Source organism: Molothrus ater, chromosome 15 (assembly GCF_012460135.2).
Source record: "Molothrus ater isolate BHLD 08-10-18 breed brown headed cowbird chromosome 15, BPBGC_Mater_1.1, whole genome shotgun sequence".
Taxonomy (NCBI): domain Eukaryota; kingdom Metazoa; phylum Chordata; class Aves; order Passeriformes; family Icteridae; genus Molothrus; species Molothrus ater.
This window is the reverse complement of record NC_050492.2, coordinates 14,939,517-14,966,425: the sequence shown is the minus strand read 5'-3', so window position 1 is coordinate 14,966,425 and position 26,909 is coordinate 14,939,517. Positions and strand designations below refer to the sequence as shown.

The 26,909-nt window shown below is 55.2% G+C and overlaps 2 protein-coding genes across 2 annotated transcripts; one reads left to right on the top strand and one right to left on the bottom strand.

The window, feature by feature from the left end:
* Positions 1-1,543: 1,543 nt before the first annotated feature.
* On the top strand, positions 1,544-11,181 carry RNF44 (ring finger protein 44). The gene is given in 15 exon segments (XM_054516454.1): positions 1,544-2,148; positions 2,151-2,246; positions 2,248-2,390; positions 2,392-2,446; positions 2,448-2,496; positions 5,111-5,291; positions 5,677-5,893; positions 6,403-6,570; positions 6,743-6,919; positions 7,097-7,258; positions 7,336-7,460; positions 7,626-7,713; positions 7,855-7,976; positions 8,067-8,166; positions 8,346-11,181. Coding segments are annotated over 15 exon segments (1,827 nt in total). The 5' UTR covers positions 1,544-2,067; the 3' UTR covers positions 8,409-11,181.
* Positions 11,182-11,952: 771 nt separating this feature from the next.
* On the bottom strand, positions 11,953-26,834 carry FAF2 (Fas associated factor family member 2). The gene is made up of 11 exons (XM_036391461.2): positions 26,069-26,834; positions 20,184-20,252; positions 19,631-19,765; positions 19,095-19,171; positions 17,824-17,962; positions 16,447-16,532; positions 16,275-16,366; positions 14,703-14,880; positions 13,663-13,834; positions 13,332-13,475; positions 11,953-12,781 (listed from the first exon to the last, which is right to left on the bottom strand). The coding sequence occupies exons 1-11, from the start codon at positions 26,129-26,131 to the stop codon at positions 12,599-12,601; spliced, it is 1,338 nt and encodes a 445-aa protein (XP_036247354.1). The 5' UTR covers positions 26,132-26,834; the 3' UTR covers positions 11,953-12,598.
* Positions 26,835-26,909: the final 75 nt, after the last annotated feature.

Here is a 26,909-nt window from a genome sequence, read left to right as displayed (position 1 = left end):
TTGTCCTGCTGGCCCCTGGCTATCCTGAAGGAAAGGATGGGCCACCTGTCAGCTGTAGAGCATCCAGGTTCAGCCTGAGCAGCCCCTGCACATAGAGAGCTATCTAAAGCTTATGGGCTGTCCCACTCACCAGAGGTGTCACAGGTCTCTGTGGCTGGACTGGGATCCCTTGTCCAGGCCCAGAAGCATTGACCAACCTTACCAGCCTTGCTGTAGCATCCTTTGGGCCCCTCACATGGCTTTTCAGGCAGAGCTCTGCACTTGGGACAGTGTGATGTTGTGTGTATGGCTGTGTCTCTGAGACAGTGTGGGCAGAGCTGTTTCCACACGCTCTGATCCTGTGGCTGGATGTGTGGTGCTCCATCCTCACTGGGCACAGCCGTGTGCAGTGTGGCTGTGCTGGGGGAATGATCCAGCCTGGCTGGGCAGGGAGCGTGAGCAGCGTGTGAGCTGTGTCCCATCGATGGCTTCTCCTGATGCCTCCTGAGGACATCGATAGCTGCTGCCCACAGGGAAGCTGGTGATGCTGGAGCGGGTCTGGAGGGAGTGTCTGCACAGATATCCATCATCTGAGGCCTCTGCCTGCTGCCACTGCTCTGCCCAGGATCAGACCAGGTCCTGGCAGTCTTGTGAAGGTGCAGTGCTACCTCTGCCCACAAACAATGGCAAGGTCAAAGGACAGAGTGCTGTTTTCCTTCTCTTCCCTGTAGTTCCCCAGCTCCTGAAGCAAAGAGGCTGTAGTGGAACAGACCTGGAGGGTGGTTGTTCAGGTTTGGGCTGATTCAATCCTTTGGCTCTTCCTGCTGGAGTTCTTGCCTGAGTGCGTGGCTCTGACACCATCATAGGTCTGCCCTGCTGTGCTGCCTTCCTGTCCTGTGTGTCCCCTAGCAGTTGGCCGTGGTGCTACTGACAGTCATGGTAGAGGGATCTTTCCCCAGAGTGCTCTGTGTCCTGGAGGATCCTTGAGCCTGGTGTAGTTCCTCCTGCACACCTGGATTTGGGGTGAAGAGGTGAGAGCCTTGAGAGGGGCCTGAAGGGACCTGGGCACAGGGCTGGAATCGAGCAAAGATGAATCCGACTGCTCGTTGCAACAACGAGCTACTGAATTGTTAAATCGTCAGTCTGAGGTTTTCTTTGAAAGGGGTGATGCTACAAATTAATTAGCTCCCTTTTGGTTGTTAGCACTTTAAAGCCCAGCTGTCAGGGGAGGGCTGGTTTATAGGCATTACATCAGGGCTGCCGGCTGGCTCGCTCGCCTACCTGGGAATTTCTAAGTGTGCGTTGTAACCGGGGGAAATCTGGCTCGGATGCAGCATCTGGCGCTCAGTGAAGCTGCTGCGATGTGCTGTCCTGAGCACGGGGATTTGACGGGTGCCTGAGCGGTGCTGCTGGGGCACACGGGGAAGCCGCCGGCTCGGCCTCTCGGTGTGCAGCTGCCGGGGAGCCGCCGGCTCGGCCTCTCGGTGTGCAGCTCTCAGCGTTAGCCACCAGCCGGGTGACTCGCTCAGGTGAGCTGGAGGTGTGCAGATGGTCCGAGTAGTTCCTGCTTCTTGCTTAATTAATGTGAGAGAATAGGAGGCTTTTCTGAAGCAAAGGGGGCTTTTCTGGTGCGTAAAAGTTTGAACTGGCCACAGATGCCCTGGGAGAGCGGTCGGTGCGGGCAAAAGGTTCGATGTCCTAAGCGGGACTGGAGTAGCTCCTCCTTGGTCCCGTCCGAGCGCGGACGGAAGGTGCTGGGGAGCCGAGGCCGTGCTTCCCCACCCCGGTGCTTTCTGCCCACCATCACAGAAGCACGGGCGACTTCCGGGCACACGGGACTGCCATCCCCGCGGCTCACCGGGCCCACGGAGCTGCGAGCCCGGTGAGCAGGGGCCCGGGAGTGATGCGGGGGCACAGCGCAGGTACGGTGCCACCAGCCTTAGGGGCTGTCGCAGCGGGGCGAGGTGGCCGGTAGCGCCACCAGGCCACTTGGGAAGGGCGGTGTGTGCCCGGTGCCCTCGGTTCTGGGCCCAGCCCGGTGGTTTCGGCCGGGGGTCGCTGCCCCGCGTGGCGGCCCCGCGCTCCAAGATGGCTGCGGACCGTGACACGCCTGGTCACGTGGGACGCGCGCGCGCCGCGCCGCCCCCCCCCCCCCCGGTGCCCCCGGCCACCCCCCTCCTCCCCCCCCGCGCCAGCCGCGCGCGCCCCCGGTGCCCCCGAGCGCTGTGACTCGGTCCGGTGCGTCCCGCTGCTTCTTAAAGGGACAGGCACCCGCCGCGCACCCCGGCCCGCCGCGGCCGCCCCGCGCCGCGGAAAACAAAGAGGCACCGGAAACAGCGGCGGCGGGGAGGGGGCCGGCCCGGCGGGAGGCGGGCGGGAGGGAGGGAGGGGAGGGCCGGCGGCGGGCCGGCGGGGGGGGCAGGCCCGGGCCCGGCGTCGGCGAACAAAGAGCGGCGGGAGGGAGGGGGCGGGGGCGCCGCAGCGGCACCGGAGCGGCGGCCCAGGCCATCGGTGCAGGTACGTGCGGGCCGGGGGGGGCGGGAGCGGGCGGGGCGGGGGCCGCCCCCCGGACCCCCGACGGCACCTGCCCCGGGCGGCGGCGGCGGGGTCCGGCGGCCGCCTTTGTTATTGCTTTTGTTTGGCGCCGAGCACATGGCCCCGGAGCGGCCGCTCTTAAAGCCACAGATCCGCAACGGCACCGGCGGGGCTCCGCGGCGGGGGGCGCGGGCTGGGGTGCGCTCCCGGCTGCCGGTGGCCGCGGTGCCTCCCCGGGGTGCTGCACGGTGGGGCGCTCCGTCGGTGCGCTCCGGGATGTGCTGCTCGCCCCGCCGTGCGCCGCCGTCCCGGACACCGAGGGTCGGGTTCGGGTCGGGTCTGGGGGTCGGGCTGGGAGTCGGGGTCGGCCTTCCGAAGGGGCTGCCGGTGCGGCGGGGCCAGCGGTGACCCCGCTCCCGGGGGAGCTGGCGGCGCCCGCCTGCGAACGGCGGGGAAGGGGCTCCGGGGGTGCCGGGACGGAGCCGGCGGTGGGTGGCAGCGGGGTGGCAGGACCCCCAGGGCGGGCGGCTCCCCGGCAGCCCCGGAGCCCGGCTCTGCCCGAGCAGATGGCACCGGGCGTGAGCGCTGGCGCGCTGCTAACTTTGTTCTCGGCGGGGCTCGGGAGCCGCCTCCCCCCGCCCCTCCGAGGGGCTGCGGGACCGCGATCCCCTTCGTTCGGAGCCGCGGTGGCCTCCGCGGGGTCACGGTCACCCTGCTCGGCGTGGCCGCTGGCTTCCAGCCGCGGGTGCGGAGGGAGCCGGGTGTGCCCGCCCGGGACAGGAGGGTGGGCGCCTTACGGGTGCTGCTTGTGGCAGGACGAGGGCCGGGCCAGCGCTGTCCCGCAAGTCGGGGGTGCCGTCCTGCCTCGGGATGCCGTCCTGGGGTTCCAGGAGCGCAGGCAGCCCTCCGCTCTGGAGGTCCCAGGAACAGGCGAGCCCCTGTATGGCTTCAGTGTTCCTCTGTGGATGTACTGCCCATCTCCATGCCCGTTGCTGTGGTGCCTGGTCTGGAAGGTGCCCGCGGGATCACACAGGGCCCTGGCACCACGTGTGCTCCGAGAGTGAGGATGTGGAACTGGAAGCAGTAACACCTCAGGGAAGCTTCTTCAGAGTAGGGCTGAACCTGGATTGTTGCTGCATTCTGGCTCCCAGCCCACTCAAGGGCATATTGCAGCCGGGCAGAGCTTCCAGGTGGGCAGAATAAACTCCCTGTGGAAAGAACCTCCTGGTCAGGCACACCTCCTTCCCTGGTGACAGTCACAGACAGGTTCTGGAGGGCTCAGCCTGTGGCTTTTGCTTTTCCTCATTTTTTCTACCAAAACAAAGAGAGAAATTTGCTTTCAGCTTCCACAGTAGTGTGGAGATGAAGATGAGGTTAAGAAGAGACTTGTGTGTGGCACAGGACTTGTCCCCGTGGTTGTTGATACCCATCACCCAAAAGTGGCATTGCAGCTTCTCTCTGCTGGGCTGAGATCCCCCTGCTGAGCAGCATTCCCCAGGCTCCAGGTCCCCGGAGTGTGTTTCCTGTCCCGGGTGTGTCTTTGCCATGGGCACTGAGGAGGAGGTGGAGCTGAAGAAGCTTTGGGGGGGACCTCACCAGCCTGCAGCGAGCTGGATTTAGGGGCGTGTGGGCTGTGGTGCCAAGGCCACGGCTGCTGCCGTGTGCTGGCCTGAGGCTGTGGAAGCTGAAGGACGCTGGGCAATGGAAGGGTACTCAGGGAGGATCTTGGATAGCCATGAAGGCAAGGAAGGCCGTTTTGGGACCTGGGAAAGCAGAGCCTGCTGAAGCCCAGCCCCAAATGCAGATGTCTCCTCTGTGCTGTGCCAGGGTTGATTTGGGCTGAGGGGTCGAGCTGTGCCCGGGAGAGGGGCTCTGGTGCAGGAACACCAGTCAGGCTGGGTGCAGGAGGGGAGATGGGGCAGGGCCAGGGCAGTGTTCCCACTGTCCCGCTGCCTTGGGGAGCATCTGGGGGAGCAGAGCTGCCTCCATGGCTTCAGCACAGCCCATGCTTGTCCCCTGCTCCGTGGGGATGTGTGGCTGCACCCTGTTTGCAGCAGGGAGTTGACAGAGAAGGGCCATGAGCCCTGCTGCCACCACCAGCCCCTGAGCCTGTCACTGGGGTAGCAGTGTCACTCCAGAGCAGGATGTGCAGGAGCTCAGCAACAAAGAGCAGCCCCCAGAGCAGCATCAGGGACCTGCTGGAACTCCCCATGCCATGCTTAGGTTCCCTGTTGGCCGGTGAGCAGGCTGGGATGCTGCCACAGCCACAGGGCTCTTCATCATTTTCTTTCCTCTGTGCCAAAAATAAGTGCAAAAATAAGGCGCTCTCTCTCTCTCTCTCTCTCTCTCTCTCTCTCTCTCTCTCTTTTTGTGTTGTGCATGGGAGGTGACTCTGGCCATGAAGGGGAGGAACAGTAACAAGGGAGTTGGGAACAGGCTCTTCCTAGCCCCTCTCAGGGCCATATGCAGCCCTGGGAGATGGGGTGGGTGGAGGAGCAGCAAGAGCTGCAGCTGTCAGCACCACCATCCTTGTGAGGATGGAGCAACAGCCTGAGCGGTGGCGGGACAGTGCCATGACCCGCTGTCCCTCTTGCAGAGTTCAAGGTGCTGGTGTCTTGCCCTGCCTGGAGCCTGAGGTCCCGTGTGCCCACCCGCCTCCCGACGTCACCAATGCGACCATGGGAACTGGCAGTGAATAGGCGGCCGCCCTCTGCCCCTTTTGCCCAGCGCCGTTTCTCGGGGGGACCCTGCAGCAGCCCCGACCACCTCCGGCGAAGGTACGGGCTGCAGGGCGGTGTGGAGCCCGTCCCCTGTGCACGTAGGGCTGTGGGGCCGGTTCTCTGGTCCTGCTGGGGCAAGGCACCGGCTCCCAGTGGGGCTTGGGGGGACATTGACAGGGAAGCAGATCCACCTGGCCCAAATGAGGGGTCCCTGGGGAGCAGGGGTCCTTTTTATGCTGCGGACACGGAGAGGGCACTTGCAGGGTGAGCAGAGAAGCTGGTTCTGGAGCTGTCCAGCCTGACGTGGCCTGGCACAATGCCCTGAGTATCTCACCCTGGGCACTGGGCTGATCGTCCTGTAGCCATCCTGCCTGGGGCTGTGGTGCCCCTCTGGCCTGGGGGGTCACTCCTGCTCTGTTTCTCTCCTGCGGTGGCCCCACAGCCCCTCTGCCAGGCGTCAGTGGGGACGACGCGATCGACCTCTGGCAACCCTGCTGGGCCAGGATGAGCCCCAGGTGCACCCTGCCTTCCCCCAGCAGCCGCACATCCCTGTAGATGAGCCCCGCGCCTACGCTCTTCCCAGCACGCCGCCACGAATGCTTCACCCAGCCGCTCACCCACCCCACCAGAACCCATTCATGGTGGATCTGCATGACCAGGTAGGTGCTGCAGCCCCCAGTCCCACTCCTGAGTGTGATCCTGTGGTGTTCCTTGGGCTGTTGTTTGGGGTGGTGACATGTCCTTAGGTCCCTTCTGCCCACTTGCTGCTGGGATCACCCAGCCCTGAGCCTGCTGGTGCTCTGATTCTCCGAGATTTAAATCTTGGAGTCCCTCTGCCTTCTGAGTATGTCCAGGGTGGTCCCTGCTCCCAGGGGCTGGGCACAGTCCCCTTGTACGGTTGTTCATGTGACAGCTGTCATCATAATCCATGGTAATGGTGATGTGTTTGGAGGCTGTGTCAGCCTGTCTGTGTGGAGGAAAGAAGGGCTCAAAACTCCCTCAAGTTGAGCCCTCACTCAGCCCGTTCCTCTGGCCACACCAGCAGGATGGGCATGCCAGGTGTTTTGTCCCAGAGCTGAGTGCCCAGAGTCCTGCTATGACCCTGTCAGGACAGGGACAGCTCAGACAGGGCTGTACCCTGACTGAGCCCTCGGCACCTTGTCCTTAGGTGCACCAGGGACCTGTCCCTCTCTCCTACACGGTTACCACCGTAACGACGCAAGGCTTCCCCATCCACGCTGGCCAGCACATCCCTGGGTGCAGCACCCAGCAGCTCCCAGCATGCTCAGTGATGTTCAGCGGACAGCACTACCCGCTCTGCTGCCTCCCACCCCCGGTGAGTCACAGCGGGGGACACCTGGGGACAGCCTGGGCCGTGAGTGCCCAGAGTCCTGTGGGTACCCAAGCCCACTGTAGTGCAAGTTTCTGGGAGCACAGGGTCCTCTGGAGGCCCTGGGGAGGGGGCAGGGGTGTCTGACCCTTGTTTTTCTCTCTGTCTCTCACCACAGCTGATTCAGGCATGTGCCATGCAACAACTTCCCGTCTCCTACCAGACATTCCCCCCCATCATCTCCAGCGACCATTACATCCTGCACCCACCCCCACCGCCAGTGCCCCCCCACCAGCCGCCCCACATGGCCCCCCTGGGGCAATTCGTACCTCTCCAAGCCCAGCATCCACGTATGGTGAGTTGGGGTGGAGGGACAGGCTGGGGACATGATGCACCCACCACCCTGGGGTCTTGTCCTTCTGCAACCCCTGTGGTTCTAAGCTGGGGGTGGTGGGCAGGGATGCCTCTCTCTTCATAGCATCAGGGAGGTGTAATTTGGGATGCTCCTCCCAGCCTAACTCTTTCCCCACAGCCTCTGCAGAGGATAGACAATGACGTGGACCTGCGAGGGGAGCAGCACCCCATCGCAGGCTTCACGTACCCTCCGTCTCACCACGCTCCCACACTGTCGCCCTCCATGCCGCTGCATTACCTCCCCCACGACCCGCTGCACCAAGAACTGCCATTTGGCGTGGTGAGTCCCCATCCTGGGGAGGGGATGGGAACACTGTGGGGCTGGCATGACTCTGAGTGCCCCATCTCTCCCTGCAGCCATACCCCCACATGATGCCCCGGCGGCTGAACACCCAGCGGTACCGGCTGCAACAGGCGCTGCCCCCACCGCCACCCCCTCCGCCGCCGCCTCCGTACTATCCGAGCTTCCTGCCCTATTTCCTGTGAGTACTGCTGGGGATGTTCTAGGATGTATAGGGCAGGGGAGGCACTGTGGATGGGGGCCACAGTGGCACTGTGATGGCACAGGGGGCTGTGCCCGCCGGGGGGTGCCAGGGTGGATGTTGGGGTTTGCAGCCCCATGCTGACTGCCCTGTCCTTCCCCCCAGTTCTATGCTTCCTGTGTCGCCAACGGCCGTGGGGCCCACGATCAGCTTAGACCTGGACGTGGATGATGTGGAGATGGAGAATTATGAGGTGAGTCTGCTTGGCTTCCTCACAGTGATGAGATGGGAGAATGAGGGGGGTTTGCTGATTCTCTGCTGGGAGGGGGAAGTCTGGAGGGGTGCTGTGCCAGAACAGGAGATGAGCTGAGCCGGCCTCTGCACCTCCCTCCAGGCACTGCTGAACTTGGCCGAGCGGCTGGGGGAGGCCAAGCCACGGGGACTCACCAAAGCAGACATCGAGCACCTCCCGTCCTACCGCTTCAACCCCGAGAGCCACCAGTCTGAGCAGACCCTGTGAGTGAGCTTGGGGTGCCCGTGGGAGGCCTGGGGGGGATTGGGGGCCGTGGCTGGCAGTGGGGCTGTACTGATGGCTGCTTCCCCCAGGTGCGTCGTGTGCTTCAGCGACTTCGAGGCCCGGCAGCTTCTCCGCGTCCTGCCCTGCAACCACGAGTTCCACGCCAAGTGTGTCGACAAATGGTTAAAGGTACTGCCTGTGCCCGCTCTGGGGAGCGGGGTGGCTTCTTGGGGTGCTGTGGGTATGGGGTGCTGCCTTTTGCGTGTCCTGCATGCACTGGGAGCTGGGGCTGAGCACTGTGCAGGATAAGCCACTCCTGGGATGTGGCTCCAGCCTTGCTCACTTGCCCCATCTCTGGCTGCCCGCAGGCGAACCGCACGTGCCCGATCTGCCGGGCGGACGCGTCGGAGGTGCAGCGGGAGGCGGACTGAGGCTGGCGGGCGCTGTGCCGCACAATTCGCTAGAGGACAAGGACGCCGGGCTGGGGCGGGGGCTGCTGCCCGCTGCTAGGGCCTGACCCTGTGCTTACCCCCCCTCCCCAAAGCCTCTCCTCGGATGTGGTGAGCATTGAGCAGTCTGGGCTCCCGGCCAGCCCTCCTCCTCCCCGCCGGGGCACGGACTCAGCCGGACGCCTGCCCGCTGCGCTCCCAGGGCCCCGAATCGTGTTGTGCTGGAGGCGGGAGGTGCGTGGCCGTGCCCTCTGCGCTCCAAAGACGCTGTTGTTGCTCCATCACTTTCCAGGTCTTTGTACTCTCCTAGGGAATTAGTGGTTTTTCCCTTTGTCACTATTTTTTTTTTTTTTACGATAGTTTTTTTTTTCCCCCTTGTTTCCTTTTCATTTCCGTCATGTTTTTGGTTCCTTGGCCGTTTGCCCTAGGGGCACGCAGGCGGCTCCTCCCCTCAGCGTTGATCTCGGAGGACGCGGGGAGGAGAGAGGAGGGAGCGCTGCGGGTTTGATGCCGGCAGCACCCCGGCCCCGGGGACAGCCGGAGAAGGAGGCTGGCGGAGTGTGGCCAAGGTGGGACACCAGCAACCCCGCGGCATGGCTGGGGCAGAAAGGCAGGAACACAGGAATGCTTCTGTCCCCGCTCCTGTGCAGAGCCTGGTACAGCCTCTCTCCTGCCTCGGCTGCCCTGGGGAGCCCCAGAGAGCTATGGCTGCTTGGGGTGTTTCACCAGTGGGAGGATGGTGCTGGCGCAGCCCTGGCCCCTCTCCCTGTTCATTCCCCTGTGCCTGGCCAGCGCAGCTCCCGGGGCCAGGCCGTGTGGCATCCTGCAAGGCAGCCAAGCTTGAGGAGGGGACGCCAACCCCGTCCCTAGGGCTTTGGGCATGTGGTGTCCCCGGTGTGCTGCCCGGCCCCTGGCTCCTGCTCGTATCTCTGTCCCGACGACGTAAATCAAGGTAGCCCCGTGCCCCGTCCTGCTGGCTGGACGGCGCGGATTCCCCGGCCGTGGGCAGCGAGGGGCCGGCTGGGCTGCGGCCCCCAGAGCGGGGGGGGTTTATTCATAACTTCGTGGAATATTTTCAGTGCTACCCTGGCCTCGGCCCGGCTGGTGCGGGGGAAGCTGTGAGCGGTCCCCTTGCCACCGTATCCCCCCTGCCCTTGCAGGCTCTGGGGGAGAAGCCGCCACGCCGCCGCCCGGCTCCATCAATCCCGCGTGGCCGTTGTTTTGCATGATTAATTAGCGAGGAGGGTGACGGGAGGCGGTGGCAGGGGTGGTGGTGAGAGCACCGCCCTCCCCTCCCGGCGCGTCGCTGACGCCTGGGAGCTTCCGAGCGGACGCCAGCCCTATGTAAATGTTCACAAATATGCATGCATGTCTGACCAGCTTGGAACGTGGTCTTGGCTACGTCTAGCCGGCTGTGGGGTGAGGGGGGTGGGGAGAGGGGTTTTTGTGCTCAGCTGATACTGCCATGCACTGTACTGCACATGTCCGCAACGCCACAGCAGGACCGTGAGACTTTCAGGGCCGTCCCCGCGGGGTCCGCGCCCGCGGCGGCGGCGTGTGCAAGGGACCGGGGCGGGAGGGGGCGGCTCCCCGCGGGGCGGGGGGCAGGCGCGGGGCTGGCCCCCGGCGGTGGCTCGGCCGGGTGCGAGGTGAGGGGGCCGCGCCCGGCACATGGGCGGGCACGGTGGTGTTCCCCACGCTGAGGGCCAGAGGGCAGTGCCAGCCACCGGTGGGCCGGCCCCGGACGCGCTGCCCGGTCGGGCGCGGGGGGGTGGCGAGCGGTGGGGGGCTACGGGCCGGCTCCCCCTCGCCGCCCTTTCCCACCTCTCCGGCGGCCGGAGCATCGAGGCCGAGGGCCCCGGCCCGGCGCCACCCGCTCCGCCGTGGCACGGGTGCCGGCACCGCTGGGCTCGGTGCCCCTTGGGCAGGACCCCGGCCCCTTCCCCGTCCCTCACTCAGTGACAGATAACCAAAGGAGTCCCCGGCTTCGCGCCCCCGGAGACGCCCCCTCCTCCCCTCCCGCCCTCGCGGTGCCCAGGGAGCCAGGAAAGCCTTACGGTCCTTTGACGGCGACTCGAAAGCTCACAGCTCGTGTGCTGCAGAATTTATTCCAATGAGCAGCTAAAAGTATCATTTAAAAAAAAATAACAAAAAGAAAAAATGACAAAAAAAATACTAAAAAACAATTATTTAGGGTGTTTGTGATTGCTGACTGCGCTGTAGATACCACTGTTTACCAATGAATTCCTGTGGTGGGATAGTGGACTGTTTACTGTTCTATTATACCAGTCCCCGGGCCCTCCGGTGGGACCCCCGCGTTCCCCGCGGCTCCCCGGAAGGTGCTAGGACGTGTGTTCTGTGTTAGAAAGTTTTTATATATATATATATATATATAAATATATATATATAATTTTTTTTGCTCTGTTACTTGCACATTTTACAGTTACCTCATTTTTCCCATGTATGTATTTGAAAAAAGGCTAATATATAGAAAAAAAGGTTCTTAAAGCTCTAAAAGTGTTTGTTTTTTTCCATTCCATTGGAATCATATTGGTTTTGTAGCATTTAACATAACTAGTATGTTGTATTATATATATGTGTATTATACTGATTGAAATTTTTAACAGATTTGTACTTTTTTTAAAATGAAAGTTGCTAGTTCTGCTTGACCAAGTAGTGCAATCATTATTTTTTTTAATGTTGTGGCTGATTTTGAGAGGGATATTCACTAATAAATGTATGATGTATACCAACACGCTGGGCCCAGCTCTTGTCTCCATGGGGGCTTAGGGGAAGAGTGGGGGCCAGGGAAGGGAAGGAGCTGCTGCAGCTGGAAGGGGCCTGGAGAGAGGCTTGGAGGAGAGCCCAGGAGAGCCTGAGGGTGGGAGCAGGGACTGGTTGGCTGCGTTGCCCCAGCAGGATCTGGTTTTGAGCAGCACCACACGCCCCCTCCTTCTCACCTAGCGACCCCTCACAGCTTGCACAGAGATGGGAAATTCCTCCTGGCTGCTATCCCAGGACAGCAGAGCTCCCTGGGTGGCTCCAGCCACAGCAGTGGGACACCTTCCACCTCTGCTCCATCCCAACTCTCCAGCATTCCCATGCTGGGCCAGGGAAGAGGCTAACCCTGCATTCCTGCCCATGGCAGGGGGTGGAGTGAGATTTGCTTTGAGATTCCTTCCAGCCCCAACCACTCTTGGCTCCAGAACAGGTCACTGCAGCAACAGGCTCCTACCCCTCTGCCTTAGGGCAGCCCAGGCTGACCCTCTGACAGGGACCAGCCTTACACTCACCTCCCACACCTTTTCCACCTCCCACCTGCTCCACGAGGGCTGACCCAGCCTCATCAGCTCCCTCCCTCCCTGAGCCCAGAGCTGATGCCACAGCAGCAGCCCCAGCCCTGCCATCCCCTTGCTGGGCACGCTCTCATCTCATACAACAGCTCCATGTGTAAGACCAGCAGCTGAGTGCACCCACAGCAGCTGCCCCCCTCCCTGGGCAGGGGCAGAAAGCACCAGCACAGACATGCTAGAGGCAGAGTTTATTACACTACGCAGGCTAAGAACCCTGGGCAAGGCCCCACATGGGTAAGAATCGAACCAGCTCTTTATCAAAAAGTTAATACTATAGTCAACCCCAATCTCCTTTGGTCATTACAAAGCAAGAGAAATATTAAAAGAACAGTATTTATACACAGAGGGAAGCTGAAGAGAGTCTGTCCAGCCCTTTCCCCCCACCCCAATCCCAGCACATTCCGGTGCTCAGTCTTGTGTCTCTCAGGAGCAGCAGAGTATCAAATCTTCACAAGATGTTGGGTTGCTGGGGTTTTATTATTATTGTCATCAATAAAAGCAATAATTACCAAGAGCTGCCATTCCTGTTCCTCCCCAGGGAGGGCAGAGGGGCAACAGCAGCTCCCCCCTGTTTGCCCCCCCGGTGCAGGGGATGGCCGTGTGTCCTCTCGCCAGCGCACACATGGAGCACGGCTGGCACGGGCCACGTGGTCTCTGATCCCTCGTTTGTACACAGTCTTTTAAAAAAAATATTGTATTATAATAATAATATGAATTTCTCTTTCCGTTTTGTGTCTTCTGGAAAAAAAAAAAAAAAAACAAACAAAAAAAAACCAAACGAAAAAACAAAACAAACAAAAACAAAACCAAAAGGAAGTGTCAATCGTCCGTGAGGTCCTGCACAAAGAGGACTTCCGTGTGGCTGAGTCCCGCCTCCTGCAGCGTCGGGGGGTTGGGCCACTCCTCTGTAGGGAGGCAGGGCAGGACACGGCGAGGGAAGTTGGCCTCAATCTGGAACTTCTCAGGGCTTTCTTTCAAGGAGAACAGGAAATCGTGGATCACCTGGGAAAGAAGCACAGAAATAATTGCCAGCTGGGGGAGCAGTGACACAGCCAGAGTGAATCCCTGGCATCTCGTGGGGGAAGGCTCCCAAATTTGCACCATCACTGCACTGTAGACCTGAGACAGCCATTTCCTTGGCACACGTGAAACTGGGCTTGGCACAGAGCACTGGGAAGACCAGACACTTTTGACTCTTCCTACACCTTTATTTCATAGGGAGCAGTGGAATTATAATAGAATGTATATATTCTATATAATTATAGAATGTTAAGGGTTGGAAAGGACTCAAAAGTTCATCTAGTCCCACTCTGCTCTGTCATGGGCAGACACCTTCCAGCTTTTCAGGAGGCAAAAAAAGCTTCTGCCACTTTTTCTGCTCTTCCAAGCTGGTGGAACCAGGCCCTATAGCACTCTCCTTACCAAGGAGCAGCTCTGACTGTCAAGGCTCTCAGCAAAGGTCACCATTTGGCAAGTCCAAGGGAAAAAAGCCACCTGCAAGTCTCTTTACCCCCATGTTCTGGAAGGCCCCTCAGCTCTGCCCCAAGCTCACCGTCAGTGACTGTGTGAAGTGGAATCGCCGCTCCACTCTGGAATCGTTGGGCAGCTTGAAAATGATCTTGACACTCTCTGGGTCATCGGGATGTGGCTCTGGAGGAAGGCATTCTGACCTCCTCTCCTTCTCCTCCTGCAGTGTCTGCAAGGCAAGGAGGGAGCAGGAGCAATGGCTGTGCACCCAGCTGACCTTTGTGCCCGTCCCCTGCAGCACAGCTGCTCCAGGAGCCTTGGGAATGCTCAAGCCCCAAGCAAGATAAGCAATTCCCACTGCAGGCCAGGCATCCCACAGGACACTGCAGCCCCTCCTGCAATCCCTCTGCTCTCACCTGCCGCCGCCTCTCCTCTGCCAGTTTTTGCTGCTGCACTTCCTCCTCCTTCTTCTTCTTCCTCTCCCTTTCCTCCTTCTTCTTGCGCTCCTTCTCCTGGTCCGCACGCAGGGATGCCAGGTACGCCTCGTCCTGCTGCTGCCTCAGCACTTGGGTTTGGTTCCTCTCTTCCCTGCAAACACGAGTGGGAAGTGGTCAGGGCTAACAGGCCCTGAAGGGAGGGGATGGCAGGCTGAGGGCAGGCCCAAGGGTGCAGGGACAGCCTCCAACTCATAGAAGCACACAGCAGGTAATGCCTTGGGGTACCACAAGCTCCCAAAAGGCCAAGCCAGGTCCCCACAGTCTCTCACAATTAAACTGCTTCCCAAGGGTGGGTAGCCCTTTAAAAGGCTTCTGAACCTCTGCAGCTTGGCAGAGCTGACAGACAGCACAAGAACAATGCCCAAGATTCCTGCCTTGTATCTGAGACTCTTCCTGGTTTCATCTCCTTCAAGTAATTCCTTGCCCATTTCATAAACTGGAACGTGTTACTGGGTCCCCACACAGGGCATGGGGCAGAGAAGGGACAGACAGAAGTCAAACAGTAGGATCCTGTTTTGGATGCAACCTGTACATCCCTAAGAGTCACCAGGGACTTGTGAGGCCCCACCAGAAAAGCAGCCAGAGCTCAGCACAGCCAGCCCAGGCAGCAGCACACAGCTGTGGACACCAGCTCCCACTTGGATCCTACTGGTTATTTTCCAAGCTTTCCCTGCAAAGCTCCAGCATGCCAAAGGTGTGCTCCAATTGCAGAGAACAGAGTACTCACATCCACCTTTCAGTGGTGGGATTGTGTGTGCAACACATCTGGCTCCCTGGCTATAAGATGGCCTGAATGTATGGACTGATGGTGCCCCTGGTAAGAGGAGAGCCCATGGGCTGTGTTACAGAACGGGAGGTGCTGAGCTATGTGCCTACACACGGTGTCTGGGGGAGGCAGGGGACAGAGCAGAGCCTGCCTCAGCACGGTTTGTGCTGCTGGAGCTCTGGTCCCACCGTACCTTTCCAGGCGCTCGGACACCAGGTACGTCTGGTTGGCATCCATGATGAACATCAGCTGGTTGATGAGGTCATCAGCCTGGATGAGGCCCTCCAGCCGCCCAACCACCGTCATCCTGCGGTCCTTGAGCATGATCACGGCCAGGAACGGGTACGTGTTCTCCCGCAGGGCCTGCGACACTGAACGGGCACAAACGTCACCACCCCTGACACGAGGGCCACCAAGGGTACAGCACAAGGGCTCCCCATCACTGAGGGCCAAGGAAAGCACCTTCCCCAGATGTTCTCTTTTCCAAGGCAAAAAAGGCCTCAGGCTCCGTTTTGAAAATTAAACCCTGTAAGTTAGCAAAGGGAGGAAATGGCATTGGGAGCACAAAGACTGATGGGAAAAAACCCAAGCTTTCAAATAACCAAAAAAGGCTCTTCTAACTCAAGCAGGAAGGAAGTAAATGGCTCTGAATGCCCACTGAAAATGAGACAAAGTCATGGGTTTAAACTGCAGGAAAAGAAACACGGGACAAGCATTTGCTCAGGTGATTAGGGATGGTTGGACTCTGGAAGAAACTGTCATGGGGGAGATGGCAGTATGTCCACATTGAACATTTCTGAACAAAGTTAGGCTGGCTCTGCTGGAGGCAGGCTCTGTCTGAAGCAGGGAATGGAACAGATGATGTGCTTAAGTTACTGTTCATATATGGCTGTTGATCCCCTCCTTGAAACACACATGGAACATCATGCAACTTGGAGCCTCTGTTACCAATGGAGCCCCCCAAACGGAATCAGAGCAGCTCAGGGATTTCATGGAAGGTCATGATCCCTTCCAGCTCTTCTTCCCAGGCTGTGACTCCAAAGCATTGCAGCAATGAAACAGGAATTAGTCAAAGATTGCCTCCTCAGAGAGCTGTTCTCTCAAGTTGTTGATAACTTGGAGCAGAACTATGGAGCCAAGACTGACCCAGATGTAGCATTTTCCTGACCATGAAGCAGAAATGGTGGAAACAACACAGGAGCCATGAACAGAACTTTAGGAAAAGGCTCCACTTGCAGCAAATCCTTACCAAACTGCTGTCTGGCCAGATTATCAACAGCTCTCAAACACTGCGGGCTTTTGAGGAGACACAGAGATTGGCTGTGGATTAAGGTGACTGTCTCAGAAAGGGAAAAAATGCACCTAACAAGTCCTTCCTGGCCTCAGGCATCACAGGAGGCAGGGTTAAGGACAGATCTAGTTGGATACTTGTTTCTTCACTCAGTTTATTCCCAGCACACACCCACCAACTCCCACTGAGACAAGGCACTGAAAGCAGCCTAAATGCCCACAGCAATGAGCACAGAACTACAACTGCCCAGAAACAAAGAACAGTGGAGGTGAAGATCAGAATGTATTTCCTTGAAATCCAAACCTTTGAGATACCCCAGGAAACCAACACATGTATTTTCCCAAGCAATCCTGAAATCTGTTGTATTTTGTGCAAATAGACAAGAGTGTTTTACATGTGTAAATCTGCCAAAGAGCATCTGGCTTGTTCCAGAGACAGGAGGGGACAGGTAAAGCCCAGGAGGGACACACTCACCTCTGTATCCCTCTGGTTTATTGGTTGAGCAAGCCCAGAAGAGCATTCTAGTGTTGATGAGGGTGATGACCTCAGGTGCACACAGTGTATTGCTGGGGGATGAGAAGAGACCACGTGAGGGAAGCTGCATTTCAAATACAGGGACAGCTATTTGGGAAATTCTGCTACCTACCGGCAGAACTCGTCTGTGTCCTGGTGGTCATCCCCGTGCAGATAAACCAACAGGAAGCGCAGCTCCCGCTTGGCATCGTTCAGTGCCTTGGCAAAAGAGCAGAGCAGGTCGAGTTACACAGGATCTGGGCAAGGGGAATGCAGCACCCACAAGGCCTGGGTGACCCAGGCCTTTACTCTGCCACTGGAGTGGATTTAGTGAAGCAGCAGTGGAGGATGAACCTGCCAGACCTTCTAAATGAGCCTTTATTTAAGAGGGCTACAGTGGTGTTCTCTCATATCCTCTCAGGATGTGGCTTTGGGGAACACTGAACTCAGAGTGAAACTGGGTAGGCAATGACAGGGACTGACACCTCAGCTGCCTCACCAGACTCAGCTAGCAGTGAAGAACCTCCTTCACTCCTTGGACTCACAGTGGCCAAGGCTGAGCTTTCCCTTAAGCCTGCACAGGACACAATCCTCAGATCACACCAAATGAAAATTCTATTAAAACAGGTAATAAATAATGCTGCAGGCCTCCCAAAAACCAGACAACAGAGAAGAGAATCCCTCCCTTTCCACATCTTTAGTGTCTGGATTCCACCCACCCAGGAGCATTTTTAACAAGACCACAGGATAAGTGCACAATATGCTCCCTGTTTCACTGGCACTGAGTTTTGGTAGCCTAATCATTCCACAATTACTTGAGTTTGGATTCCAGGAATGACAGAGGAGCCTAAAAGAGCTGCAGAGGCGGTGAGCTCCATCACTGTGCAGTGTGGAGCAGACAGGCACTGACAGTTTTTCCCCAGGCACTTGGGAAGCAGTGCTGATCCAATGTCCGATGGGATGCTCTGCAGGAGACCCTTCCCTTGGCCAGGCTGAGAGCAGCTGTGCAAGAGGCAGTGTCCATGGGGATACCCCTCTTCTACAGAGAGCCCCCTCAGATCTGATCTATGGCACACTCACCTCCCATAATTTCTTAGGGGCTCCCTCTCAATTTTGAGGCCCTGAACTGTTGTGAAGTTGCATTGTGATACAAGCCCAGGCAGTTAATCCCAATTTGGTGAACAGAAGGACAGACTCTGGCACAGCACACCAGTTTATAAAAACAAAGGCAGGATTACAAAGAAAAGCTGTCGGCTACAGAGACACACAGACGGTCGAGGAACAGCCAGAGTAGCTTTGCTTTCCAACTTTGCAGGCTTGGCAAACCATCAAGCCTGGCAGACACTGGTTTCCCAATACACTTGTTCACTAGCTCTCCATTACCCTGTTAAGAGAGTTTGGGGATAAATGCTGGGCTTGTAGATGAAAAGCAATTTTGCCATGTAGGCCCTAATACCATGTGGCAAAATCACCAGTCCCCAGGACCTAGGCACCAAGACATGACACTGACCTGGCTGTAAGTTCCCTGGTAGAAGACAGGGTGTATCCTCCCATATTTTTCCTCAAACATATGAATAAACGAAATAATGTCACCCACTGGGTCGGTGACCCGACTACGAGGATCAGGGCGTATAAAACGCAGAGCAAACCTAGGAAGGAAGCAAAGGACACTGCAAATTCAGCTCACTGACTTCTTGAGGCACAGGTTTTCTTTTCTACAGATAAGTCACTGGGATTCATAAAGGGGAAAAAAGTCATAGCTGAGACCCTTGAACATTTATAATCTGAACCTAAACTGGCACCCGCTCCAAACTGATACCACTGCTACAGAACCAGCCCCCAGTGAAGATTCATCTCATGGCAGGGATCAGTAAGGATCCGAGTTCTGTGTGATTAAACAGCTTCAGCTTCCTCTGAAGCATCAGCCATAAGCCACACCAACAGTAGGAGGTTTGAAGAACTCAGTCAAAGATGGGCTGTTAAAAGCCACACGGTTTTGTCCAGATAACTTTGAAAACTGCATTTCTGCTAATCCAGAACTAACAATTCCAATGTACAAAGAAAGAGAATATTACACTATGAGTCCTGTGAAACTGTCATTCCTCTGAAGCTGAAACAGCTTCACTGCAAGGCAGCTATCAGTGCTGTTTAGTTCTACTGATGCACAGAAGATGCACTGAACTTTGGAAATGTCTTTAATGGGGAAAAAAAGTAATACAACAGGGAAACTGCCAAACCAGGCAGATGGCAGGACTGCTGGCTATTTACCACCACTACCATTCCCTTTTCCCTCTATCAATGCTGTAAAGGAGACAAGAATCAGTGCTTTGGGGCAGTAAAGGGAGAAGAGGCAATTGACACCAAAGGGAATAAAGCAGAGGTGTTTCCAGTTAGAGTTTTGCCATATAACGTCCAGGAATTAGGGCAGGTTAATCTGCAGCCCAGCCCAATGGGACATGACTCTGATGTTTGCCCAAGAATACCAAACAGCTGGACACTGTTTTGCTACCCCTTTGTGTGGCACTCAGACTGTAAGGCTGAGTGGAGTTAGAGATCAAATTAAACACTTCATTTACAGAGCTGCAAGGTGCTCTGCAACAAGATTTATTTCTTCCTGAACAGCACAGGAACTTTACAAGGCCACAGATAATGCCAGTTAAGGAAACAAATGGAAAATCTGCCATGAGGCTTAAAGATCTAAGTGACAGAGATCCAGCCAAATCCGAGCTAGTGTGTTCCCTGATGCAGTCAATAAGTGAGTCAGCACAAACAAGGACTTACCTAAATATATCAAGTAATGTGTAATAGGTGAATCGGAATGGAAGCATTATGAAGTAGTAACCCCATCCTAACAGGCCCTGCAATTACAAATAAGGAATTAATTTTCTTAACTATACAAAAAGACTAACAGCACCAAGTCTTACAGGTGCTGGTGCATATTTGTTTGTAAAGCATTAATGAAAGTAATTCTGTATTCTAGTTAATACACATTTAAGAAAAACATTATCACTGCCACATGGAGGGGACAGTCCTTTGTTCCAATTCCACTGATCAAAAGGCTTTACTACACCACAACAAGACAGTCTATGACAAAAAAAAAAAAAATGTCCTCATACTGTGAATCACAGCATGGAGAAAATCTCCACAGCAGTAACAGAAACTGAAGGAATAGCGCTACATTTTGTTTTTGTAAGATAAAATATTTAGAAAGGAGATAACAGCATGCAAAGAAAACTATTTCTTTAGCTGCTTCCAAGTTCTGTATTCACAGAGAGTCAGCCAAGAAGCAGGACAAAATCCACTGTAAGATAACTTGCCCTTGGCTGTGGCCTTGAGACAACATAGCTGTAGATCCTGTGGTCAGCTGTATTGACCTGCAACGGCCGCAGTGGAGGAGGATTAAAGACACTTGGGACACCTTCTTGCTCGTTCAGTCGGTCCTGCACAGCTGCCTTTGACATAAGAAACAGCAAAGGGAGGTTTCAGGCATTTTATGGTTTTCATACTTTGGACAGTGACAGGGGTTTTTACTTGTCCACAGCCCCAGGGCACTGGATAAGCACAACTCCTGACAAACAGGAACCCCCAGTGCTCTTTTCCATGGGGAAAGCCTTCTCCATGGCAGCCAGCACACAGGCTCCACGGGAGGCCACATCCTGTGCCAGTCAAAGGATTGTTCACAGCCATAACAAGTCTGCTGTGTTTGGCTGAAACCAGCTCTGCAGGTGTGTGGAGATACAGCTCTAAAGAGCTACTTGGGTAAATCCAGGGGGGACAGATTAATCTTACTGGCAGGGCCCCTCCTCCCACAGAGGGCTGCATTTAATCCAGGGACTTGGAAAGTGCTGCAAGTCTCATTTTCAGCGGTACCTCTATGTTCCAGTTGTGCTGCTCCAGTGTGTGGCGACATTGGTCCATGGACTCTATGCCAGTCAAGTCCTAAAGAAGGAGAATAAAAGCAGATGAGTGCCAGAAGTGCTGCATCCTGACTGCTCTTAACAAGGCACGAGCACATGGTGGCAGTTACCACAACACATTATCACCATGTTTTGAAGTGCCCTGCTCTGAGTTGAAGAGCAGAGTGACCTGCAAACACACAGGAGGCCTCAAACAGGCCTTTGCACTCTTCCAGCACCAGCCAACTCCCAGTGTGCCCAAGGTCTGTCACTACAACAGCACTCAGCACAGTCAAGGGTTTAACACAATTCTGCCCACAGGCTCCACTCTGAAAAGATGTGCTGGGCCAATGTCCTCAAACATCATCTTGAACTCAAAATACTGACAAAGCATTTCTGAAAAGTCAAGATGACTGTTACTCCACTCACTGCCAGCATAAACAGAAACTAAAACCAAAACGAGCCAGGCATTACTGAAGGTGATGTTCCCAGCACCAAAGGGGAAGTAAAAAAACAGAGTAAACAGTGTAGTAAAAAAACCAGGAACAGTCCAACACAGGGCCTGAAACAGAAAAAGCCCAAACACACTGACAAACCTCAAAGCCAGTGGGTGTATTTTAGCCCTGTGCCAATCAGAATTTCTGCACAGGAGATCAAACAATTGTGTCTGCTATTACAGGAAACCACATCAATATCTCCTGAACAGAGACAAACGTTTGCTGAAGAGAACACCCCTGTCACTGTGCCACAGAAACATCTCTCCCCACTGCACTTGCTTTAAGGCCTCAGCAGATGTTTTCCTTGCTTTCTTGAAAAGCCCCTGACGGGCTCCTGACAGGCTGACCAGTCAAGAATGCAGGGAATTGGTTTTTTTACTGGAGAAGGATGGTGCATGTATTCCTCCCCCTGCCCCCATTCATACATCCCACATGCCATTTCCACCCGAGTAACAAACACTGTGCACAAATGCCCTATTCAATCTCTGGGCTCAGTTCAAACTTTTGAGCATTTCTTGGCTTCTTTCTCACCAAGTCTCCAGATCACCACCTTCTCTCCTATCTACTGGGCAAAAATCATTGTTTCATTCTGCTGTACAGACCCAATGAGACTGCTGAAAGCATTGTGACTGCAGAAGTTCAGAAAAAAAAGCACTTCAAGTCACTGTTCAGTGGTGTATAAATATTTATTAAAAAGTAAGTCTGCAGCAAGCTTTGCAAAGGAACACTGCAGAACAGGATTTCATAGAAGAAATAAAGCTCAGTGGACTCCTCAGCTGTTGCTGCTAGAATACCTTTGATTATCAGTTTCACCATTTAATGTTTACATTTAGCTATCTTTCTTTGAAGATGTGCTTTGCAGAGTAAAATTTAGGGTTTGTTTCCTGACTTTATTTTTTATTAAATTTATTTTGCATTCTAACTTTATTTTTTCAAGCTGAATTCCTACAGCAGGCACTTCAGTGTCTTTTTATAAGGACACCATTAAAGGCACCTGCAATCTACTCAATTAATTGATTTTACAATGGAGTCACAATGTGTTTATTCCAGAGCCTTGAAAGTCTTCTGATCACCACTCCCCAATATTCTGGACATTCTGGTGGTGTTTACAAAGTTTACAAGATTCAAAAACTCATTTACACCTTTGTCTCTAAATGCCTGGATTATCTGTGAGCACTAAGAACATCACCAAGCATTCTCTCCTTTTTAAATTATGCAAAATTCTTCTGCAGTTTTAGGTCAGAAAGCAGCAGAGCTATCAACAAGCATTTAATGAGCACTGAAACACTGCAGCATTTGCAAGACCATCTGAGCTCCACAGAGACACCAGAGCCAGCCAACTCCACCCTTCTTGACCACCACCACAGTGACAGGCAGCTCTAGCCACTTCTCAGTCTTCTACACGAGCTCTCCAGGGAGGTGAATTTCCTTTTACTTTTTTTTCTTAGCATCTTAATTCAGCTGCTCTCAACTCAAAGCAGAAGTGACAAAGCCGCTCCAACAGCTCCTGCCACTTGTCTGATCAATGAGGCTGAACAATTAAACGCTGCAGGAACAGCTGCCGGCAGAGGCGGCTTTTAACACTCAGCACCTTGCTGGCTGCTGCTCTGATGTGCTCCACTGGATACACCACAGCTCCACCATGCTCTGGGAGACACACCAGGGCTCAGAATGACCCACACCCGATGGAAGGAATGGCAGGACCACAGTTCAACTGCCACTTCAGACAACTCTCGCTGGCAAACACTGATACTGGTCATTATCACCCCCAGGGCATTCCTAGGGCCCCTGCTTCACCAAGTCATGGAAACAGATCAGAAACTTGAAACTCCACATTATTTCCACTGCCTCAGCATCTCTGGTGAACTTTGATCAGCTGCAAACTTACACACATGGCAAACCAGCACATTCTTAGAATCGTCAGGGCTAAGAGAATAACCAGCATCTTCAAACCCTGCTGCTCTCATCTCTTATTAGCTGCCATCCAAGAGCATGGATCTTACAGACATAACAAGTAGTTAAAATTAGTCCCATTAAACCAGCACTCTCAAACCTTCAAATAAATCCAAGCTCAACACAGTGGCTAATATTTCTAAAACAAAATATTAAATTCCACAAATGCCAGAAAAGTTCAATAGTGCCTTCTCGACCACCACACAAAGCAAGAGTGTTATTGTAAAGCATAAGGAAGCTTTTGCTGGACGTAATGATTTGTATCTCTCACCTTTGAGACTGCTCAGAATCTTCTCAATACTGAAGCAGTGGAAAGTGCAATTTCATGTTTCAAAAGTAGAAGGAATACCCTGAGTGGACAAAGGTTGTAAACTGGACTTACGAAAGCGTCGCCTCTACAGATCCGCTCTGATGTTGAAACACAGCACAGGAGATGCAATTCCACAGCACTACCTGGCCCTGCTCTTACTTCCCAGCCCACTGCCAAATCCAGAGAATTACTTTCCAAGGGTAAAGAACATCTGAGTTCTAACTGGAAAAACACCTGAACCAAGAGTTTCTCATTGCATATTACAGCAAATGCCTTTCTGAGGGTTTTGATTGATTCACTGAGTGGGAAAGCTGCCTGGAGTTTCATATTTCCTCCTTCCCCTAAATCAGAGCCATATCCAGCCTTGAGCATTCTGTTTTCCCCAGCTGAAGTCAGAGATTATGAGTGCCAACTCTCTTGCAAATAACACTCCATTACTTTACATTAGCATATTACAATATCAGACATCAGCCCAAGTGTAATGGGCACAGATCAATAACCAGATCCTAGAAAAGCTGCTCTTCTGATTCTTCCATCTCCCAAATGAATCACATCTCCACAGCTTTCCCAAACTGTTCACAGCAAACTTCTCTCTCCAAATGTCAGGACAGCGAGGTCTTGACAGATGAAAAATTTAGATGCTTTTATTCCCTTACATTATTAGCCAGCTCTCTGGCAGTAAATGGGAGGCTGAAAGCATGCAAGAGGCTTTGTTGCTTTCATTTCAAGTTTATCCCAGTTCTCTCTACTGTTTTTTTTCCTTTACTAACCTGCCCCAGCATGGTGCAGAGAGCTGCCTGGTCCCAGCCCTGCCCACAAGAAGGAAGCTGCTGGTTTCAGCTTTCTGCCAGCAAAGCTGTTTGTATGAGCACTCCAGAACCCAGCACACAAACAGCAGTGGGATTAATGCAGAGCAGGCACTAACACAGAGCTGTGCCCAACAGCTCAGGCAGGACAGGAGAGCACATTCACCTCTGCCTGGAAAGGTGCACTCTCCAGCAGGAGCAGGATAAACAGCTCAGGGCAACAGCGTTTCACCCCAAAGAGCTGTTTGCTAGGTGAACAGCAGTCCTTGCTCAATGCTTCCCTCCCTTTGGCTCTCTATTTCACTGAGGGCCTTCTACTATTCCTTACCTCATCCTTGTCATCCTGCCTTCTTTCCTGGTGTGCTCTGCTGCTCTCAGCACAGTGCAGGGGGACAGAACCTTCTGTGGAAGGGCAGTGCTCTGTCACCATGGAATGCTGCACAGCCTACTCATGATGGCACATCACAAAGTGTGAAATCATCCTTGAAAACACTGAAATGTTTGTTCCCAGCAAAGTCAGCAGGGATCCCTGAAGGCTTTCCAAGCTGACTTGTAGCAATGTACAAATTATTTTAATGACACTTACTTAATCTCTCCAAACACCTCATTCTTCCTATTGGAGTCTGAGAAAAAAAAAAAAATCTCTTCCAAATGGACTGATTTACTTTTGAGGAAGCAGCAGGACTCACACCTGAGCCCGTCTCAGCTAGGTGGGACACATCAGAGGAGAAGGAATCACAGTGGGGGCCGTCATTAGCCCTGGAGAAAGCTGATCCAACACACCCCAGAAGAGGGAGGATCCTGGCTGGTATCCAAGCCTTCTGGACCACAGCTTTCACATCTGGCTCTGCACAGCAGTGGTCTAAGTGAAAAAATGTCTCCCCTTGACAGCCTGAGGAATTTTTTCCCTGTGCCTCAAACCAGAGCTTGACAGGAAGCTGGACTAAAGTATGAATCCCTCCTTCTGGTTCCCTGGCAGCCCTCTGTCCATGACAACACCAGGGAGCATTGGGAAACAGGATTATTTCACTTCACAGCTGCCCACAGGGGTTTGAAAACAGCAGCAGAGGCAGTGGTGAGAGCAGCTAGTGCTACCTGTCCAGATCAAGCAGATGAGCAAGAACCAGGATCTCTCACAGCAAGAGAATGGAACATTTACATGTACAAAACCCTCACCTACTCAGAGGCAGCATAGGGACAGCAATGGCTGTCACTGCCCTGTGCCTTTTGTCTGTATTCAATCTGACTGCCCAAAGAGCTCAGTCTGCAGGAGACTTAGAGGGGACATCTGGAAAACAAGTTTCCTCCCAGGTCCAGTCATGGGAAAACAGCTCAGCACGGTAATTAAGTCAGGGGGCTGTGAATCAGGTGAAGGCTTGGGAAGGCAATGAGTGGAATGATGAACACCTGCACTGGATCACCTGGGGAAGGCAGCGCCAGATGCCTCCGAGTCCCTTTAAATCTACAGTTACATCACACCAAACTTTCAATGTACAGCCTTAAAAAAATAATGTAAAGCAACAAAAGCAGACAAAGCACTCTTAAAAGTAATCACGGGATTTGTAAAAGAACTGCAATCCAAGGGATGCCACATGATGTCCTAGAGCTCAGAAACAAACCCAAGACACCTGAAGGTAATTTTCATTGCTCAGCACATTTAGTTACTCATCACTGAGCAACCCTAGGAATTTCAGCTGCCCAGCACTATTTTCTCCCCAGTTAACCACATCTTCAGACTGTGTTTATGATCATTCATCTGCCACACAGCCCCAGGCCTCGCAAAGCAAAGGTTAAGCGACCTTGCCTGTGTTGTGTAGCAGATACAGATTAGATCATTACAGTCTCCAGCGGCGTTACCCAGTCGTGAGGGGCAGGAACCATGTTCCACAGAAACCCACTGGATAACTCTGCCTCGGTACCAGGAAAGGCTCTCCAGCTACGACAAAGAAAATTTTCAGACTAAGTAAAATGGCCGGGACTTACCAAAGAGTTTTTCCTGCTAGGAGTGTACTGAGCAGCCACCTCTCAATTAGCGATGACAGAACATCGCCCCAAAGAAGTGTTAGGGGCACGGAAATCTCATTCACCCCGGCCAGGACTGGGACCACAGGTGTCTCTCCTCTCACCGTCCCCTCATGCCCAGCTCGACACCCCACTCCAGGACGGGCCTATCCGGCTCCGTGAGCCCCGTACCCCCCAGCGCCGGCGGGGCGGGCCCAGCTCAGCCCGTTCCGTGTCCATGCACCGCCTCCCCCGCTCCCACCGGCCGGCGCGGGCCCCTGGGACGCGGCACCTGGAACTGCAGCAGCTTCTCGGTCTGTTCCGCCGTCAGCTCCCGTTCCTCAGGCGCCGCCATTTTGCTGCCGCCTCTGACCCGCCGCTCCGTCACTCTCCGGAAGTGACGTCGCCCACTTCCACCCCAGCCCCACGCGGCGCGGCCAATGGCTGTTTATCGGCCACGGCCGGAACTGCCGCGCCGCATTCCGGACACAACCGAAGTGCTCTAGGGCCTGTCCGGAGATGCCCGAATCCCATCGGCGGCGCTGGCCGCTCTCGGGTGTCCCCGGCGGGCGCACGTAAAGTTCCGAAGTGTGCCGAGCACCGCTCGGGTGTTCCCGGCGGACAAACGAGGAGTTCCGAAGCGTGCCAAGGGCTGCTCGGCTGTTCCCGGAACAGGCCGGGGACGAGGGCGCAGCCTGTTGCTGTGGGAGCGGGCCCTGAGTGGGGGGGATATGAGCCGAAGACCCCCGGGAGCTGGCTGTGTTGCCGTCACCGTGGGGGCTGCCGAACACCGAGTGGGTCCTGCCCGGGCACCTCCGGTCCCGTGGGGTGGGTCCTGCCCGCTACCTCTAGTCCCGCCGGGTGGGTCCTGCCCGGCACCCCTCGTCCCGCTGAGCCGCCCGTTTGCCGGGCCCAAGATGGCGGCGGCCGCTAAGATGGAGGAGGCTGTGAGGGGCCCCCGCTCCCACCCGCAGCTACGAGCGCCCGCGTGAGGGATCGGCGCGGCGGGACCGCGGCCAGTCGAACCCCGGGGAAGGCAGGCGGGCAGCCCCGGCTCCCCGTGCCCGCGGCGGCTGGCGGAGAGGCGGGACGCGCCCGCGGGCCCGCCCCGGTGCTGATGTCAGCGCGGCTGC